The sequence below is a fragment of the Harmonia axyridis genome, chromosome 6, assembly GCF_914767665.1.
Source record: "Harmonia axyridis chromosome 6, icHarAxyr1.1, whole genome shotgun sequence".
NCBI lineage: Eukaryota > Metazoa > Arthropoda > Insecta > Coleoptera > Coccinellidae > Harmonia > Harmonia axyridis.
In genome coordinates, this window is record NC_059506.1 from 34,371,065 (window position 1) to 34,389,856 (window position 18,792).

Below are 18,792 nucleotides of genomic sequence, written 5' to 3' on the forward strand. Positions count from 1 at the left end.
AAAAAATACTTGGCCAAGTTTGGACAGATATTTCTGAATCTACCAAAATCTACCAATAGATTTCATAGAAATGTGAGATAACCACTAATAAAGTCACACTGGCGAATGCTTCAGTCTTTCGGCGCTCGAGGAATCCCCTTATTCAGTCCAAGCGCGCACGAGATTGCAGAAATATATGCCGTGCAACGCGTGCATATCAAGCTCAAGCAATATCAAGTAGCTTGATATCAAGTCGAGCAATAAATATCTAAAATCAAGTCAAATCAAACTCAAGTATGTAATTTTTCACGAGTTTGATTTTCAAGTCAAGTATTTGGATAAAATGTCAACCTACTCGGCATAATGAATCCCTATCAACTGTTTTGTGGTCTGAAATAAACGATAAAGAAAAAAAAACTCGAACCACTCCACGCCACTCCCTTGAAGACGCGGCAACGCCGCCTGTCGTGATCGACCGTCGTGGATTCTCACATTCCTCACGCGTCTCGAACGTGCCGATACTCAGTCGTGAGTTTGCCTCTACCTAGTGGGGATGTCGTTCGAACGCGTTGTCAAACTACGCGACTACGAGACTGATCGTTTTCTAAAGCTGTATCGCGCTGAGCGTGTGCTCTACGACATGAACCTGGAGGACTACAAGAACAGGGACTTGAGGATGGCTGCTGCGGAGAGGATATCCAAGGAGCTCAACATACCAGGCTTCGGTCCCAGAGAGATAATGTACAAGTTCAAGAACTTGCGGAGTTCATATTGCCAGGAATTGAAGAAGATCGCTGAGGCTGAGCGGTTAGGCATGGTTCACACGCCGAAAGTTTTCTGGTTCGATTTGATGCACTCGTTCATTAGACCTTTTGTTAATAGCAGGGCTGCGCAGGCGTGTGCGGTATGTATATTGGTTTGGTGAGCTCGTTATAGTGATAAATATAGATAGAGGGAGCATATGTCATTTTCAGTAAGCAAATTTTGTCGCCAACATGAACTATCGAATTTGACATGAAGCGCGCGGAAATGAAAATATATCTGTGATACGATATTTCACTCAATTCGCTAGTTTCTCAACAAAGAACGCACTTTTTATGTCCCATAGTGAATCAACGTTTCATATTAACTCAAAATATATTGAAATAAATAGCTAAATTATCAAAAATTCAGAAAACAAACTTAAAGCACGCCAAACGACGACGTGAAACAACCGATGGCACTAGGAGAGCAAAAGTTGCCAAACCTTGGATTTCAGCAGATAGATACAGAAAATAATAAATATTCTGCTTATTATGAATTCGACAATTAGGAAAAATATCGGATCCAAATTTTCAAATTTGCATTTTTAATCGGGAAACACACAAATAAATATATTTCATTCAATAAAATATACATTCATAATGATATACTAAAATTGTGGATTTGAAAATATATCCCAATCCGACAACGTAATCTTACCATGTTGGGGACATGTAAAAATTGCGTATACTTCCTCTATGTCTATTACTTTATAGTCAGCTCTAAAATTCTATTAGTTTCAAATGAATAACAAAATTTGTCCGACATTTAGTACACAATAGGAGGAAAAATATCGAAATTCAAAAATAGAGTAACCATGTTTTCTGAAAATCTTATATTCCAGAAGACTATTATACCTATTCTTTAGCTTTTCACCCTCAAGTTCGTAAAATAATTGATGCTCAGCTTAACGTTTCTATGAGAATTATCAGTGGAACTATTAGATCTAAACCTTTACATTGGTGACCAGTGCTATCAAATATTCGTAGACAGGTTGCAGTAAAGAAATCTTGTGATAAATTTCATTTCTACCCAAACTTATTTCCAATTGTATCCTACCTCCCAGATACTAGAACTTCCAGATTAAAGTCACGTAAACTCATATCAATTTATACTTGCCTTCAATCTACTCATGATGAATATCGTTCGGAATGTCTTCAACAAAAGTCTAATCGTTGATCCTTCAACGAAAGTTCCAGGTTTCAATCTTCCTAGGAAAATTTGGTGTACTTTAGGTTATTTTTCTTTATTTTCCATAAGTGCCTTTGTAAAAAACATGGCAAATAGGTGTCATTTTATGGTTGATTATTAGGTTAAATTTAAATTTAATTTAAGTTAAATTTATCAGATCGCCCTGATGATGGCAATAAAATAGACGACAATTTGACTAGCTGAAAGAGTATAATTTTTTCTGAAAACTGATCCTCATACCACTCAAACAATTCATCGATAATAATAATAATTCTTATTTCCGTTTACAGTCATTATCATGCCCGAACGAAGACTCGAATGATGAGAGATCAAGATCTCCAATTCAACCTCCAGGTCCTTCTGAAGACTCCACAGAGGTTCCAAGCAGTCCAAGCGGGTCTATAGTAAAAACAGAGACTTCCCTATCTCCAATCAAACGCAGAAGATCTTTCGTGTCCTCACCAGAAGTCCCAGAAAAATCAAGGAAAAAACAGCAAGATCCTCTGGTACTTCCACTAGAAGATACTAATGGTGTTCCACAAAATATGCAAAATGGTGTTCAGTTACTGCGTGAAGAGGACATTTATGATAATTTTGGTAGATATGTGGCGTCTATGTTGAGGAGTATGGGACCTCCGACCTCGTTGAGGCTGCAGGCTAAGATTACCTCGACGTTGGTGAACACCATGTGCTTGCTGCAGAGCTCTCAGAGCAATTCGATGCATTCTGGAGTTGGAGCTGAGTCAGATTGAGTGTTTGTGGTTTTTATAGTGAATGGATCAGAGCAGGAATTATGCTTGTTTATTTTGAGTAAATTGTTGATATATTTTGGACCAACTTGGCTTGATTTTTTTTTTGTATATATATAATAGTTGTAAGTAAATTTTATTGAGAAAGTTGAAATTATACATTTTATATAGAAGAATAAATGAACTATTAGCTTTTACGAATTGTCATTGTCTTAGTTTGTTGTTTTTCCTTTTTCACGAATTCAATGCTAAAATGAATTGCAGCGTAGATTACATATTCAGGAAAATAATAAAGGCTTCCAAAAGTTGTTTTATCAAAATTAGAACTCATGTGTGAAAAGTGAAGAATTCATGGATGATAATAATCATTCAATGGACAGACAAATTTGAAAGTGAATTTTTTTTTACACGATATATACCAGTACGACATATGAATGCAAGCACATAAGAAAATATTGATTTATTTGCAGCATGTGTGAAGAAAAATTAAATTTTATCGATCCCACGTCATTCTCAATAATTACATTACTTTTAAACAACAACATGGAGAATTCAAAGAAAAGATTTGGATTTACACCTTTTACAAAATTCAACTGATTCAAGGACTAAAGCCATTAGAGCACCATAAATGTAGTTTATTATCCAAATTTTGCTCTGGAATAACTTGAAGAAGATGAACAATTATATCAACAGTAGTTTTTATTTGAAAGTTAGTAATTAAATTGAACATGCAGAGTTAGCAAATATACAGGGTGATTCAAGGGATGGTCGATTAGACGTTCATAGAAAACTAATCATAATTTTGAGCTGAAAATTTGCATATTGGGGTTTGAGATAATGATCTTTCTACCTAAAATATTTTCAGATCTCTACAACTTGCGGTTATACCGGAAACAGACTACTACTACCTTAATTCAAATGGCATACTCAGTAAATTATTGCATCATTAGATAGGTTTTTTTATGACAATTTCGGCACTTTGCCATAACTCAACGGTTTCTAAGTTGATGAGATTCTTATGAAAAAAATGGTGGCGGAGGAAACTCACATTTTTTCGAATTTGTCGGCAGAAAAAGCTTTTTTAGAAAACATTTTTTTCATTTTCGATTCTGCAAATATGTAGTATTATAAGACTATTTGCGGTTGGGACCAAAAAAGTACAGGGTGTTCATAAAAGATCATGAACTTGGACAACTCAAATTCATCAAAACTCAAGATTTTCAAATTATAACCAATATTTTTTTCATTTCAGTAGGGATTACTTGAGCAAACCCTATACCTAAAATGAATAAATACTTCAAGAGTTATCGAGGAAAAACCTCAATTCCTCACTGTGTGGAGTAGTCTGTGACTTCCGGAAAACACAGAAAGAAACTAAAATTCGATGTTTGGATGACTAAATTTCACATTTCATGAATTATAATTAATTTTTCGTTGGGATTGTTGAGAAATCCATAAACCAATACAATTTTCAATTACGAATAGGTAATTCATTTAAATTCTTGAAATGTCAAATTGTCATCATCATTTGACCATCATTGACATTTTGAGAATTTTTGTTCCTGTATTGAATGGTTCCTTCTTTCCCAGTTGAATTTTTTTAGCTTCTTGATTGTAATGATTTTGGAAGAGCCCATTTCTTCTTCTTGATTAATTCCCAATATTTTTCTGGCAGAATAATTCTTATAGTAACAAATTTAGGAAAACCCCTTTCTTTCAATGATTAATCAAAGCAAGGGGAACTTAAAGCCATTCCGCGATTACAAAATCAACACCATTACATCCCAACAAGGCCGATTGAAATTTCACAACTGATAAAATATTCATGCGACAACTCAAGAAATTCGGCCGTGAGAGGTCTCTGCCTGCATCCCCAACATTAATTGAAGAGTTAATCTTTACGATTCCCTCAAGTCAGCAATTTCTGCCCAAGATATTATGCAAAATTTGATCGTGCAACGGAAAATAATGAAGGCCTGGCTCTTTCGACTCGCTTCGCACTTGTTTATGTTACCTTAGCGAGTGTAACAATGAAGGGCCCAATTTACATTCATCCCCTTCATGGCACCCTCACGAAAACTTGCTCGAATATCATTTAGAGCGTCCCGGCGTCTTGCGTCGACGTCTCGGGGATGAGAATGCTCATTTATTTATATTTCTTTGGAATAATAATGAAGAGTTCGGTAGAGAGGGGGTGGAAGATGCCAAATTGAAATCAAATATTTAGTTGTGATAATCTTAGGGAAATGAGGGGTATTTAGTTTGAATCTTGCATTTTAGGGGAGTTATATAAGGTGCTCATATACGGGGTGTCCCAAATTCGATGCTCACTGAAATATCTCGAGACGTATAAGACTTAGAGAAAAAATCTTCAAGGATTCCTGACTTCTTTTTTCGAAATAATGAAATAACAGAAAGCACATCATATACATCTTGATTCGTTCTTTAGTTACAGGGCGTTTCTGAAAAATGACTGTTTCAAATACTTCGCTATCTTAGACCAATTGAAAAGTCCCCGGTCTGATGCACAGATGGTAGTGCTAGTATTAAATCCATATGTTTTTTAATTAGTACCAACCTTCAAACGAAACGTGTCAAAATTTGACAGCAGTCCGACCATTAGTTTGTGAGATATTGCGTTGTGAGTGTAGCTACTTTAGAAGGTTGAATAAAGAATTTCGTGTGCTGATAAAATATTGCTTTTTGAAGGAAAAAAAATACAGTTAAAGTAAAATCTTGGCTTGATCAAGAGTTTTCAGGGTCTACATCATGAAAATCAACCATCATTGATTGGTATGCTAAGTTTTAAACGTGTTGAAATGAGCACCGAAGACGGCGAATGCAGTGGACGCCCAAAAGAGGCTGTCACCGACGAAAAAATCAAGAAAATTTAGCGCCAATGAAGAAGTAATCGCCGAAACTGATACCTGTTTTGAAGCGAAAGACAAATCGTACTACAAAAAATGGTATCGAAATGTTGGAAGATCGCTATAATCGATGTATCGCCCTCGAAGGCAACTATGTTGAATAATAAAATCGAATTCTGCCAAAAAATGTGTTTTTCGTCAACCGTCCGGAAATGCTCACTTCCCGGACGCTTTTTCTCTGAGAAAGTAGCATTTCCCGGCCTAGTCCAGAAAGTACGTACTTCCCGGACTAGGCCGAAAAAGAATAACGTCGTTTGTGTCATTGTGAATATGAAAATCTTTGTAGGTCTATTTTTAATAAATGCAGTTGATCATTACCATAGCAACCGAGAAAACGGCTGACAGTTCATATGACATTAGTTGTCAAATGTATATAAAAGGAATGTGTCGTCTCATTGATTTGTTATTCTACACGGTTGCCGAAAAAATATTGTACGCAACACGCCCGAAAATGGTTTTTTTGGACTCCCAGACTTCCAGGATTCGCTTACGCTCGTCCTGGAATTTTGTCTATTCGTCCAAAAAAACCCTATTTTCCGGACTTGTTACGTAAATTACTATTTACTATGGTAGAACGGGAACTTTTCATTTGGCCTGTTAAAAAAAAACGAAAAATTGTAAACCAATTGAATAAATTCTCGAAAAAAATTTACTTAATAATATTCTGGAGGCTGTTAATTCTCCTTGAGCCAAAATACGGACTTGAAACCTCAATATGTTTCAGATCACATCTCGATCTATAAAAAACTTTTGTGTTTCAGGGGGCTATGACCAATATTTCAGGAGATATTACGGTTTTTGTGTGGAAATTCAATTTTTACGATTTTTTTCCAAATTTCGAGTTCAAAATTCTCATAAACTGTGCACTCTACGAACAATCGGTAAGCGATGTTAGAATGAACCATCCCCAATGAGCCGAATTTCGTACTCACCTGAAAATTTTTTGTTCGGAAAATTTCACGAAAATTTTCAATACCTAACCCTTGAACACGATTTCACCTAATTTATTCGTCCGATAAAAATCCATTACATCAATACGTACATCGTGAACAGATGATAATAATATTCGATAGCCTCCTAGTCCAATCTGATAAAATCATTATCGCATCAATAACGTTATATGCGTGTAGAAAACACCTGATCAAATCTTGTCGAAACCTGTCTGAATTGGGGCTCTGGAACATGGAACGGATGCTGCATAAAGACTCTATTTTTAACCTCATTGGGAGATCAGAGAACAGGTAAGTCTCACAGTCATCAAATCTGAGTCACCGCTTAAAACTATCCATTATCCTAACACAGAGGGGTGGTTAGTTTACAGGGAAGAATGTCACCAGGGGTTTCGCTGATGCAACAGATCAGTCACATGATCCTTTCAACTTGAGATGGAGTTGAGATAAACCGACAAAAAATTTTGATAGAAGTCTTCAAATTTCACGTAGGATAGAAGTGTATGCCTCTTCTTTATGAATATGCAAAAGTTGATTTATATTATATATATATTATCTATATTTATTTATATTTACTGTCGTCCCCAGAATAGTTTCATTTTTCATAAAATTAAAAATCGAAAACGAGAAAATTTTCGATATATTAATAATAATATAATTGCAAATATTGTAACAGTAGAATCTTAAGCACAAAATAATAAAATATGAGGACTTAACCCAAATCCCCTTGGTAATTATGCCCCCTCTCCTCTCTGAAATGTTGGATTTTTAAATTCGTTATTTATATCGGACAATTTTATCACAATTTTTTTATTCTCCAATACTTTCTACCTAAATATTCTACAAATACTTCATTCATAGCAATGAAGTCACTAATTCTCCAACTATTTCAAATTAAATATGAAGATACACCATAATTTTTATGTTGATGTGTACCAATAATTTCATTGTTTGTATTATAATATTGAAAAAATATATTATTGTCCATGTACGAATTTTACCAACAAAATAATCAATTTTTCTTGTTTAAATCGAACTCATTTCGCAAAATTCATAACTAGGAAACCATTAACCAAAGTATGGATTAAAAAACTGCTATTTTTATCGAGGTATAAAAAAAGTATTATTGTTCTTCATTGTTATATTCATCCGAGAAGATAAGATAAATTTTTGAGGACAAACAGTCGCAAACCAGCAAATGATCTGTGCTTCTAACTGTTTGGTTTTGATTAAGACTTTGATTATTTGATGTCTCCATTGAGGATAAGAAACCGTATTTTGATAATGATTATAATTTTATTTTATTGTTTTGTTGATAAATGCATGATTTCCGTCTTTAAATCACATGTTGATCCTAAAATAATTCAGTCTGAATTGTTATCAAAATTAAATAAAAAACGAAATACGCCTTAAAATGTTCTATTTTTTTTTTTCATAAAAACAGCGCTCCATATTAAAAAGACATTACAGATTTTCTTGTCACAAATTGAACGGGGAATTCAAGAATGATGATCAGCTGGAATTATCTCAGTGGCGCACCAAATTTTATTAAAGAAAAAAAATCCGCATTTGTAAACCTCTGTATATCAATGTTTTCCAATTATTTTTTCTGGGAAAAACCATTATAATAATTTTATTATCATTTCAATGAAAAACTCCACAGGGAAGAACTGCATACGTAAATTCATCATAAAAGATAATAAACTTAAAAACAAACTGGTTTGCAAATTCATGTTAGCGATTTAAACGTCAGGAAATCAGTCTAACAAAAACGTTATGTAAATTTTGGAGCTGAAATATTTCGATTGAATCACCCAAATCAAGTCCGAGCCTTGAGTAGAACAATGAAAACACATTTCCATCTTCTTGCATGACTCATAACTGATTTTATTACAGGTAGCTAAATTATTAAGCAGTTTTCACTACATAGAGGATGATGCAATGTTTTCAGTTCCTTATAGTAGAAACTCATGCGAAATTCGCAAATATATGATCCATCTCGTTAACATAATTTTGCATTAATTTTCGCAAAAAAATAATTCAAGATTTCAAGGTCGCTGCAATAATTAATTAGCGCTATTATTTACTTTGAAAATATCGCTATTGAATTCTAACAACTGTTGTTCATTTATTTCGATATTTTTTTGATTTTGAACACTTAGCTTTAATGCTTGATCATTTGAAATTATACTTACCTGTTTTACATTAAATTAACTCGCTGAAATCATAGATTTTTTTCTGCAAACTTCATAAATTGGTGTATTGCTTGAAATATTGATTAAAAATGTATACATTCAATTTTTCACAATCTTCGGAATAGTTGTACGATAATCTGTTCCATATCAGTAACTGATTCCATTAAAATAGGATGTAAGTTCTTTGTTAGCCAGGTGTCAATATCCTAACAAAGAATCCTAATAATGATTCCAACAAAATTGAGGCAATCAGTTTCAATATCTGACTACTGGTTTGTTAATAGGATTTGGAATAGATATATGTATGTGAAACCTATTTTTAATTGGTACATCTTTTATCCGTTCTGAATTTCTAGTTTAATCGATTTATTCCATTCTTGGAAGTTCATTCTAACAAGTTCAACTCCATTTTTTTGTATTTAAGTATTTCGTAGGTGAGTTAAAAAATTCCATCAATTTATTAATCATTCACTAATTTCATTCTCAGTTTAACATATCCACTTCATCCTCTGACGCAAATCAATGATTCGATTGTTCCTTATTAGAATCGAGATAAATCTCTGTTTGTCGGGATTTTTTCAATTGAAACCAGATCTTCATTCACAAAATTTCGAGATTGAATATTTCTCCGAAAATAACATCATCCTTGTGAATGGTACTTAAATATTTATAAAAGTTCAAAGTTTGGCAAATACTCGAGCAAATACTTCAAATTCATCATTATCCTTGAAAATCATTATCGAATGAACTAGGTATATATTATATTCTTCTTCATTTCTGTCCTATTTGATAATTAAAAAAAATTATCATATTCCTCTTGAATTGACAAACACTATCATTCTACTAGTAGCTGTTCTCCAATATTTTAATCCTATAAGAATATAAAAACTAGTAAGCCAGCTGATCTACTTAGCTGATAGATCCACTTTGCCGGTAGATATAATTTATCATAGTAATAAATCCACAGAACAGCTAACACATCTATAGAATCGATATATCAATTCCATTAGATTATTAAAATTATCATATAAATCTTGTTTTTATATATTGATCAAGTTGTTCAGGAAAAATAAGTAAAACTCTGCTGGAGTAATGCTTAATTAAAATCCAAATTTGACAAAATTAACTTTATTTCAATTTATCAAAAAACTTACTTACAAAATAATTAGTTCACAATACACTTAAAATTCTCAACAAAAAGCACAAAGAAGATCCAAAGCTTGTCATCTGCCGGTAACCATGTCAAAGTTCGTGAATATTGCATCATCCACAACCAGGAACACCAAAACTCGCAACATTGTGCACTAGATATCGAAAACCAATCACCGAATTACTCACATTTACTAAATTAAACTCATTAAAACCCTAATATCCAAAAGGGATTAATTTATAACGGAAAAAATCATGTTTAACAAACAAAGAAACTTCTCTTCTTGCCGAAAGAAACGTCAAGTAGGACGTATAATTTGGTATACGTGAGGGCCGAATAGACCCGAACTGGTGGCGGAGCCGCACGATTGCTGGTGGGAAGGAAAGCATAAATAGCGAGGTCCTTGCTTTGATCAACTCAGTTATCAACTAGATATCTATTTGAGAATAGTAGCATTGTGTCGAGCTTTCAATTGAAAGGCGGCCGGCTTTTGCATGTGATATTATTTAAGTGTTGATTATTTCGATATTTTATAAAAATGGAAGTTCTTCCCATCAGTCAACAACATCTGGAATATCAGAATCAGAGTAAGTATCTGAAAAGGTTTCCACGATTTTTCCGGTTTGTTTTCATCGACAATTCGTGTTCGAACACGAAATAAAGTTTTGAGAGTTAGAAGGAAGTTCTAACTGTCAAAACTAGGCTGAATTTGGCATTAAAAGAAAGTTCATTCTGAGTCTCGCCAAATTCGAACCAAGATTTCATCATTCTTATTAGAAGCAATTTATAGTTTGTCTACTGTGCTAAAATTGGCCAGGTCAACTTCTAGACCGGCATTTTCCGTTGTGAAAGTAAACTAATTTCCATATTTCCTTTTGCAGGCAGATATTACAATCCCAGTGCAACGTCAGAAGAACTAACACACGAAAATACAGTGATGATACTTTCGAAAAAGTTGGAAGATGAAATTCGCGCTGCTAAACGGACACATCTATTATGTGGGGAAGTTCTGTTACCTTGTGGACTACTTCAAAAGATCTCAGAAGATATTTTAAATATCGCCGATTCGGAGTTGTGTGGTATTAGGGGGTGTACGCTGTATCTTTTGTTCGAGGGTGAGGAGGATTGCAGGAGGCTCAGCACTTTGAAAATAGATCCAACGATACCATCTACCTTCGAGCTGTACCTTACTTTCAAGCAAGCTAACGGAGGTTGGGGATTTTTGCCACAGTTCCTCAAGTAAGTACAAGTTATTCTCATATCGAACGTAAATTTTCGATTTGACAATCAGCTGTTCAGTCAGACCATAGAGAATTTCATGCCTCAACCGTAAGGTATAGATTTCTATCAGTTTTATTTATTTCTTCTTCTCTTTGTTACAGAAAAATAACAGGAGGAGGAACAGTGGTTATTAGTACCGAATACGAACTGACTAAAAAGAAATTATATCGCCCCAAATCATCTTAAACCACGAATTTGACTGAATGTAAAACGAAAAAGTCGATTAACATTAAGTTTTCTATTTTTATAGATGTAAAAATATTGAAAAATTTAATAAGCGATGCGTGATGTTAGGTTTAGTTGTTTTTAAAAAATATTTTGACAGTATTTTCTATTTATCTTCGTTTGAAGATGTTGATTCGTTTCATATTAAAGCGAGAATATTATATCAGTGAAAGTGAGAATTGTTTGATTTGAATTATTGTTTCTGGAAATGTTTAAAGATCATGAGTGATATTTGCCATCCTTAAAATTATACATTATAATAATGTATATGTTGATATGACATCGTACCTGTACTTACATTTGTTTAAAAGTATTGTGTAGAGAATAATTTAAGAAGTTGAAATTTGCTTTTTTAATTTTTTTTGTTCTTGTGATAATAGATTAGTGTTTGTGAAAGAATGATACAAAACATGCATGACCGTACAAATTTTAATAAACATGTATGTTTTTAAATTATGTAAAATATTTAAGAGGCTATAACATTTAGATTTTAAGGATATTTTATATAAGTTTTTATAAATTGTAGATTTTAGAATGTTGTAGTACCATGGCAATTCGATGTGATAGTACAGATTGTACAAGTCTCATGCTTGAATACTACTTATTCTACAGTGATCATCATCATTAAAAAAGATTTTTTATAAACATATCTTTCTCTCTCCCATTACAATATTCCTCATATTCAAATAATAACCTCCCATTAAAAGTGAATAATCGACCAAGATAATTTGCAATTATGAAAAAACCTTAAAACATTAAAAATAACGTGTATTTCAATGCGACACGTCAAAGTGCAGGAAACCTGAAATGTTAAATCATTTCCTATTAATTTGTCACAAACTGCACCAATTAATCTTCATTTCCTCATTATCTAACTGCAAGTTTACTGTTACCAATAAGAAAAAACTTGCAACAGTTCTAGAGACGTCACCTTGAACTTAAATTAGGATCTGCAATCTTCACACAAAAAAAATTGATTTATATCACATCCTACTGTCGGCTGATGAAATAAATAAATTGATGAGGAAGTTTGACCTCTCATTGCGCAAATTAGACTTGCGCACTAGCGATATTAGTGGTCTGACTAGTCGGTAATACTATGGATTTATAGTGTGCACTCTAAATTAGTAGATGTTCATGTTCATTTCTTTCTTATTTTAAAATAGTTCTACCTACGGAAGTTGTTTGCAGGTTATATTTAAGGTTGTAAATTGATGAACAACACTGCGAATTTTAAACGAAGATTGCATCAGCTGTTTTTGTAAACTCAACGCTGATAAGATATCCTAAGGATGAGTAGCATAAGATGCCATCTGTAGATCGCCTTATCATTTGTGGAAGCTGCAACACACAATCAACGGTTTCGAAAATTTATTATTATCTACGAGATAGCTATTTTTTACCATACTATGGATAATTTCGTTATATGGTACTCAAATAGATAAGATTCAATGATTAGCTGAAGTACTAATAATATTAAGTGACTTTATACCAATCTACCATCTAAGGGTGGATAACCACTGCACGGTGAAGAAGAAGGATATTTTCCTATTTACTATTACTTACCAATAATATATACAAGCAGTACTCAATATAAACTGCCTTGTGCCTTTTCTCATCAAATTCTATGCAATTAATACTAGTATTATCCAGATTGAAAGAGCTTTGTAGGTATGATTGGATTGAAGGAATATATTACAAACGATGTTGATCAGTTCATCTACCTGACTAAATATTTCTCCTGCCTTGTAAATCTTTGGAAAAAGTAGATTGGCCGACTAGCTGGATCTAGCGTTTTCTGCTAGAAGAGCAGTCAAAGGTACAAAGAGTATCTAGATATAAGATAAGATAATTTTTTGCAAAGGTATCGGCAGATACTAGATATTACAAAATAAGGTACCTAGATAATTTTTTTCAGTTGCTTTCATCCATTTAGATCATTGTTGAAGAAAATTATGTGAAAACCCCATAAAAATCGGTGATTTGTTAGAAGAAATATCTCTTATTTCGTTTTGAATTGGGCAACCACATGGTGGTGTACCCTCTTAATACCATTTGCTGAAATCGCGGGTATAGATTTTTGTGGCCTAATACTAGTTCACGAGAAATTCATGGAAAAATCAAATATATTCGAAACATGTAATTTCAATATTTTCTGTCCAATTTTTTCCAATTTCTTTTGTCGTATATTTGGAAGATTCTCTGATTTCGATTGGAAAAATCTGACCGAAAATAAAAATGAGAGTATGTAGGATGGCTGCCAAAGATGAAATAAAAGTTCAATAACTAGATACTAGAAAATTCGCCCGAGTTTTTCCATAATGATGAACTGTGGATAGAAATCAAATTGTTAGTTGTGTAAAGAAAAATTTCTTATAATGGCACGTTTGTAATGTTTTCAAGGCAGGTATCAAATTTAAGCAAAAATGAGAAAATGAAAGCTTTTGAATATAGTCAAAAGATATCTACGGCCTCCATTTATTTTTTTAACTAAATGAGATCTAGATGAAGGAATATTTCTCCCCCAATGCTTTATGGGCTTACTGGGATATTTTCCACAGTTCTACAGCAATAAAATTCCACAAAAAAATATATGAGGCAACCATAGAGTAATAAACATAGATAGAGGAAGTATACGCAATTTTTACATGTCCCCAACATGGTTAGATTACGTTGTCGGATTGTGATATATTTTCAAATCCACAATTTTACTATATCATTATGAATGTATATTATATTGAATAAAATATATTCATTTGAGTGATTCCCGATTAAAAATGCAAATTTGAATATTTGGAATCCGATATTTTTCCTAATTGACGAGTTTATAATAAGCAGGATATTCATTATTTACTGTATTTACCATCTGAAACCCAAGGTTTGGCAACTTTAGCTCTCCTAGTTTCATCGGTTGTTTCACGTCGTTTGGCGCACTTGAAGTTTTTTTTTTGAATTTCTGATATATTTAGGTATTTATTTCAATATATTTTGAGTTAATATCAAACGTTGATTCACTATGGGACATCAGAAGTGCGTTCTTTGTGGAGGAACTCGCGAATTGAGTGAAATATCGAATCACTGATATGTTTTCATGTCCGCGCACCTTATGTCAAATTTGATAATTCATGTTGGGGACAAAATTTGCTTACTGAAAATGACGTATGCTCCCTCCATCTACGTTTATTACTCTGAGGATGCAACAAAAGTTTCAATCATCATAATTTTTTTCGATACTTCCAAAAACAAATTCAACCTTTCATCGGTCCGTTACTTTATCACCCTGTATACTATGCGGACGTGTATATGCTGCAAGAAAGCGTTTTATTCCATTCGATCCAACAAATAACCATAATAATTCTCCTTCAGTCCCAAAAAGACCTTTTGTATCCCTATACATATATACGTATACCTCTCCTCTCTGGCTCTCCATGTGCACAACTGAGCTGTATATTTACAGTATATTTACGACCAGGTTTTATATTCGGTATACGTCCAATAAACTGCTTCTTTGTTATGATTGCGTCCATCTATTAAATTGAGGAGCAGGGTTTTGTACACATTTAAACATGGAACATGGCATTTTATGTGGCTCAGTTGACGTGATACGCTTTCAACAGATAACAATTAAACAAAGAACAAGGACGTAGCTTCTACGTGGGGCGAGGGGGGACTTAATTCTCACCCCTTGTATTTATTCTGAATTTATAGGGCTGTAAAGTTGAAGGGAAATGGTGCCTACTTTGCCATAAATTAATAGATGAATGCAAATGATTTCACTCTCCGAGCTACTGGTCGGCTTTTTATAGTGCCATAAAGATCTTTGTTCTACTCCCGATAGACAGCGTTTCTTATGAATATAGTGGGGGCACAATGGGAAAGAGGTGTGTTCCGGAAATTTTCATTAGGTTCGAGATAACTTTGTATAAGGTGATGAGTTGAATTTTCACGATTTGTTTGCTCGTGTTTGTTGGTAGGTAGGGCTTCTCGGGTTCGAAGCTCTTTGGATAATGATTATTTTCAATTTTTGTTGCATTTAATTGTTTTATATCTAGAGATGCCCTAATTCAAATGAGATATCTATTATTTAAGAGAGAAAATGAACTTTTAATATGAAGGTTTATTGGAAAAACTAATTAAAATTGTACTGATGGAATGAACTATGTAACTCGTAGTATAGGGTGTTTTTTTTTTCGAGGTATACCTATAACTTTAAGTTGGCATTACTGTTCAAGATGTCGACCGATTTAACAGCTGTCAAGTGATTTATTCTCAGTTTGGTTTTGGTTTGGTTTGGTTTGGTTTGGTTTGGTTTGGCAAACTACGTCCATTTTATTTTGTTTAGCGATGAAGCGCACTTCTGGTTGAATGGCTACTTCAACAAACAAAACTGCCGCATTTGGAGTGAAGCTAATCCTCAAGTGTATGTTGAAACACCGTTACATCCAGTGTAAACACCAAACTGACTGTTTGGTGCGCTTTATGGGGTGGTGGAATCATTGGTCCGTATTTCTTCAAAAACGATGATGGCCAGAACGTTACAGTCAATGGTGATCGGTATAGAGCTATGATTACTAACTTTTTCATTCCTGAATTGAACAACCATGATGTCCAGGAACTGTGGTTCCAACAAGACGGCGCAACATGTCACACAGCTTGTGCTACAATCGATTTATTGAAAGACACGTTTGGTGACCGCCTAATTTCACGTTTTGGACCTGTGAATTGGCCTCCAAGATCTTGTGATTTAACACCGCTAGACTACTTTCTGTGGGGCTATGTAAAGTCATTGGTCTATGCGGATAAGCCACAAACCCTTGACCATTTGGAAGACTACACTCGCCGTGTTATTGCCGATATACGGCCACAAATGTTGGAAAAAGTCATCGAAAATTGGACGTCTAGATTGGACTACATCCGAGACAGCCAGAAATCATATTTAAAATGTAATGACACAAGATTATTTTGCGGATAAATAAAATTCATGTCAATCGAATAATCCATCGTTGTTTTATTGCAATTTAAAGTTCTATAGCCCTAAAAAAATACCCTTTATTAGAACGTAGAATTTGGTAATGAGTGGCCCCTAAATCAGCTTATACAAAATAATTGATTCGAATGATTCGATATTACTGCTTATTTATTGACATCTAACAGGACGATGCTCAATAACAAGTGCATACAATAATAAAAACGAAAAAAAGGATTTTTCAAAATCTTATAAGATATTTTAAGGTATCTAAAATACTTTTCGAATTCTAAGGATTACAGGTCTGCAAAATTTTATTAATCTTAGACGTTTCCAATTCAATATCAATATGCGGTATTCAAATCTTCGATGTCATTTCTCTTATTGATTGATTGATTATTGATTAATACAGATACAAATACAGATATTACAGTTCGAAATTTGCATTATTTCTACATAGCATTTATATTTTAATGGATTTCAATTAACTTAGTTTTGTTGTTTGTTGTATCACTTCTAGCCAAGCACACATCCTGCAGATATACAGGGTGTCTATGACTGTCTCTGAAAAATTTTTAAAAGTAATTTTTTGGTGCCCCGTTTTTATAGAACTTACGATCTTCAAATCCTCCAGATTATTCTCGTTTTATGTTGTTTTTGTTGCAAAAACCTAAGTTGAGCCACCCTACAACCTTCCAATGGCTTTGTTTTCATCATTCTCCCCTTCTTTTAGCCCAAATTTCACAATCGTGCATATTTAACAATTTAATACAATATCCTTAACTCCTATGGAGCAGTTTATCAAAGTTTGCCTGTGTAAACTTCATAAATTGCTGGAAATAAAGCAAGTCCGGATCCTGGTTTGAATTATGCTCAGCGTTTGAGAATCGTGTCGAATATCGTAAAAAAAAAAGATTCGAATACGACGTTTCCTGAAAACCTGAATTGAGGTACAATATGAGGGTTGTTTGTTCAGTATCTGTTTAGAGGGGTCACGTAAGATGATGGAAGATGGTTTGGAAATAACGTATGAGCTTTGTTTTGAATATTTTCAAGGCTTGGTATCTATCGATTCATTTCTTTCTTTGTCTAGAAGGCTTCCTCCATAGGGGTCGTTTTTTCAGAACAACTCATGATGGAGATTCGCCCCTTCAAAATAGAAGTTGAACTGTTTTTTCGTTTATGATTTTTCAAATGTGATTCACCGAAATAGCCTATTAGAAGTTTATGGAAAACTAATCATAATTTTGAGCTGAAAATTTGCATATTGGGGTTTGAGACAATGATCTTCCTCCCTAAAATAATTTCAGATCTCTACAAGTTCCGGTTATACCGGAAACATACAACTACTTCCTTATTTTAAATGGCACACCCAGTATATTATTGCATCATTAGATAGCTCTTTTGATGGCAATTTCTGCAATATGCCATACCTTGGGTATAAACACAACGTTTTTACCCAAGGTATTACATTACGAAATTTTCACCAAAAAAACGTAAAAAATCCCATGAAATAATAAAAAATATAGGTTCCACTTTAAAAATTTTGAGTTTTGATGAATTTGAATTGTCCTAGTTCATAATCTTCTTATGAACACCCTGTACATTTTCTGTCCAAACCGCGAACAGTCTTATAATACTACGTATTTGTAGAATTGAAAAAGAAACAATTTTTTTCGAAAAAAACGTTTTCTGCCGAAAAATTCAAGAAAATGTGAGTCCTCATCGCCACCAATTTTTTCATGAGAATCTCATTAACTCATAAACCGTTGAGTTTTTACCAAAGGTATGGCGTTTCACCGAAATTTTCACAAAAAAAGCTATCTGATGAGGCAATAATATACTGGGTGTGCCATTTGAAATAAGGAAGTAGTAGTTTGTTTCCGGTATAACCGGAAGTTGTAGAGATCTGAAAGATCATTGTCTCAAACCACAATATTCAAATTTTCAGTTCAAAATTATGATTAGTTTGCCATAAACGTCTAATAGGTGTATCCCCCTGTATTAGGTGTAATTTTTTCTAGTACAATTTTTCTTCCGAAAAAAAAAACCTGACACAATTATTGTCCCCATAATTTTTCATGGTTTCCGAAGAAGGCTAACAACATTGTATCATCTCCATTATTCCTGTGCATTAGACTTGATGATACCCATTTGTAACGTTGCAAAATAATCGAATTTTGTCGGGAAAATGAACATCTCTTAAATAAATTATCCTATCACGAATTTCCTCGAACTTCCAAGCACTTTTTGTCGAAACTTTCCGAGTAATTTGTAGGAAATATGAAGCGGGAAAACTAATTTCGAATATTATATCCATTAGTATGGCCCTGCATTATTAAACTAAACGAGTTTCATGCTGTCAGTCCTTTACGTGT

General features: G+C 33.6%; 2 protein-coding genes across 3 annotated transcripts; both read left to right on the forward strand.

Annotated features, from left to right (window-relative positions):
• Nucleotides 1-426: 426 nt before the first annotated feature.
• LOC123682057 lies at nucleotides 427-2,927 on the forward strand. Its single transcript, XM_045620447.1, has 2 exons — nucleotides 427-883; nucleotides 2,262-2,927. The coding sequence occupies exons 1-2, from the start codon at nucleotides 533-535 to the stop codon at nucleotides 2,721-2,723; spliced, it is 813 nt and encodes a 270-aa protein (XP_045476403.1). The 5' UTR covers nucleotides 427-532; the 3' UTR covers nucleotides 2,724-2,927.
• Nucleotides 2,928-10,358: 7,431 nt separating this feature from the next.
• Nucleotides 10,359-12,093, forward strand: LOC123682450 (protein scylla-like). 2 transcript variants are annotated; one of them, XM_045621059.1, is made up of 3 exons: nucleotides 10,359-10,529; nucleotides 10,824-11,185; nucleotides 11,325-12,093. In XM_045621059.1, exons 1-2 carry the CDS (start codon nucleotides 10,481-10,483, stop codon nucleotides 11,183-11,185), a joined length of 411 nt encoding a protein of 136 aa, XP_045477015.1. In that variant the 5' UTR covers nucleotides 10,359-10,480; the 3' UTR covers nucleotides 11,325-12,093. The 2 variants fall into 2 exon arrangements, with proteins under 2 accessions (XP_045477015.1, XP_045477014.1); XM_045621058.1 differs by having other exon boundaries at nucleotides 10,361-10,529; nucleotides 10,824-11,181.
• Nucleotides 12,094-18,792: the final 6,699 nt, after the last annotated feature.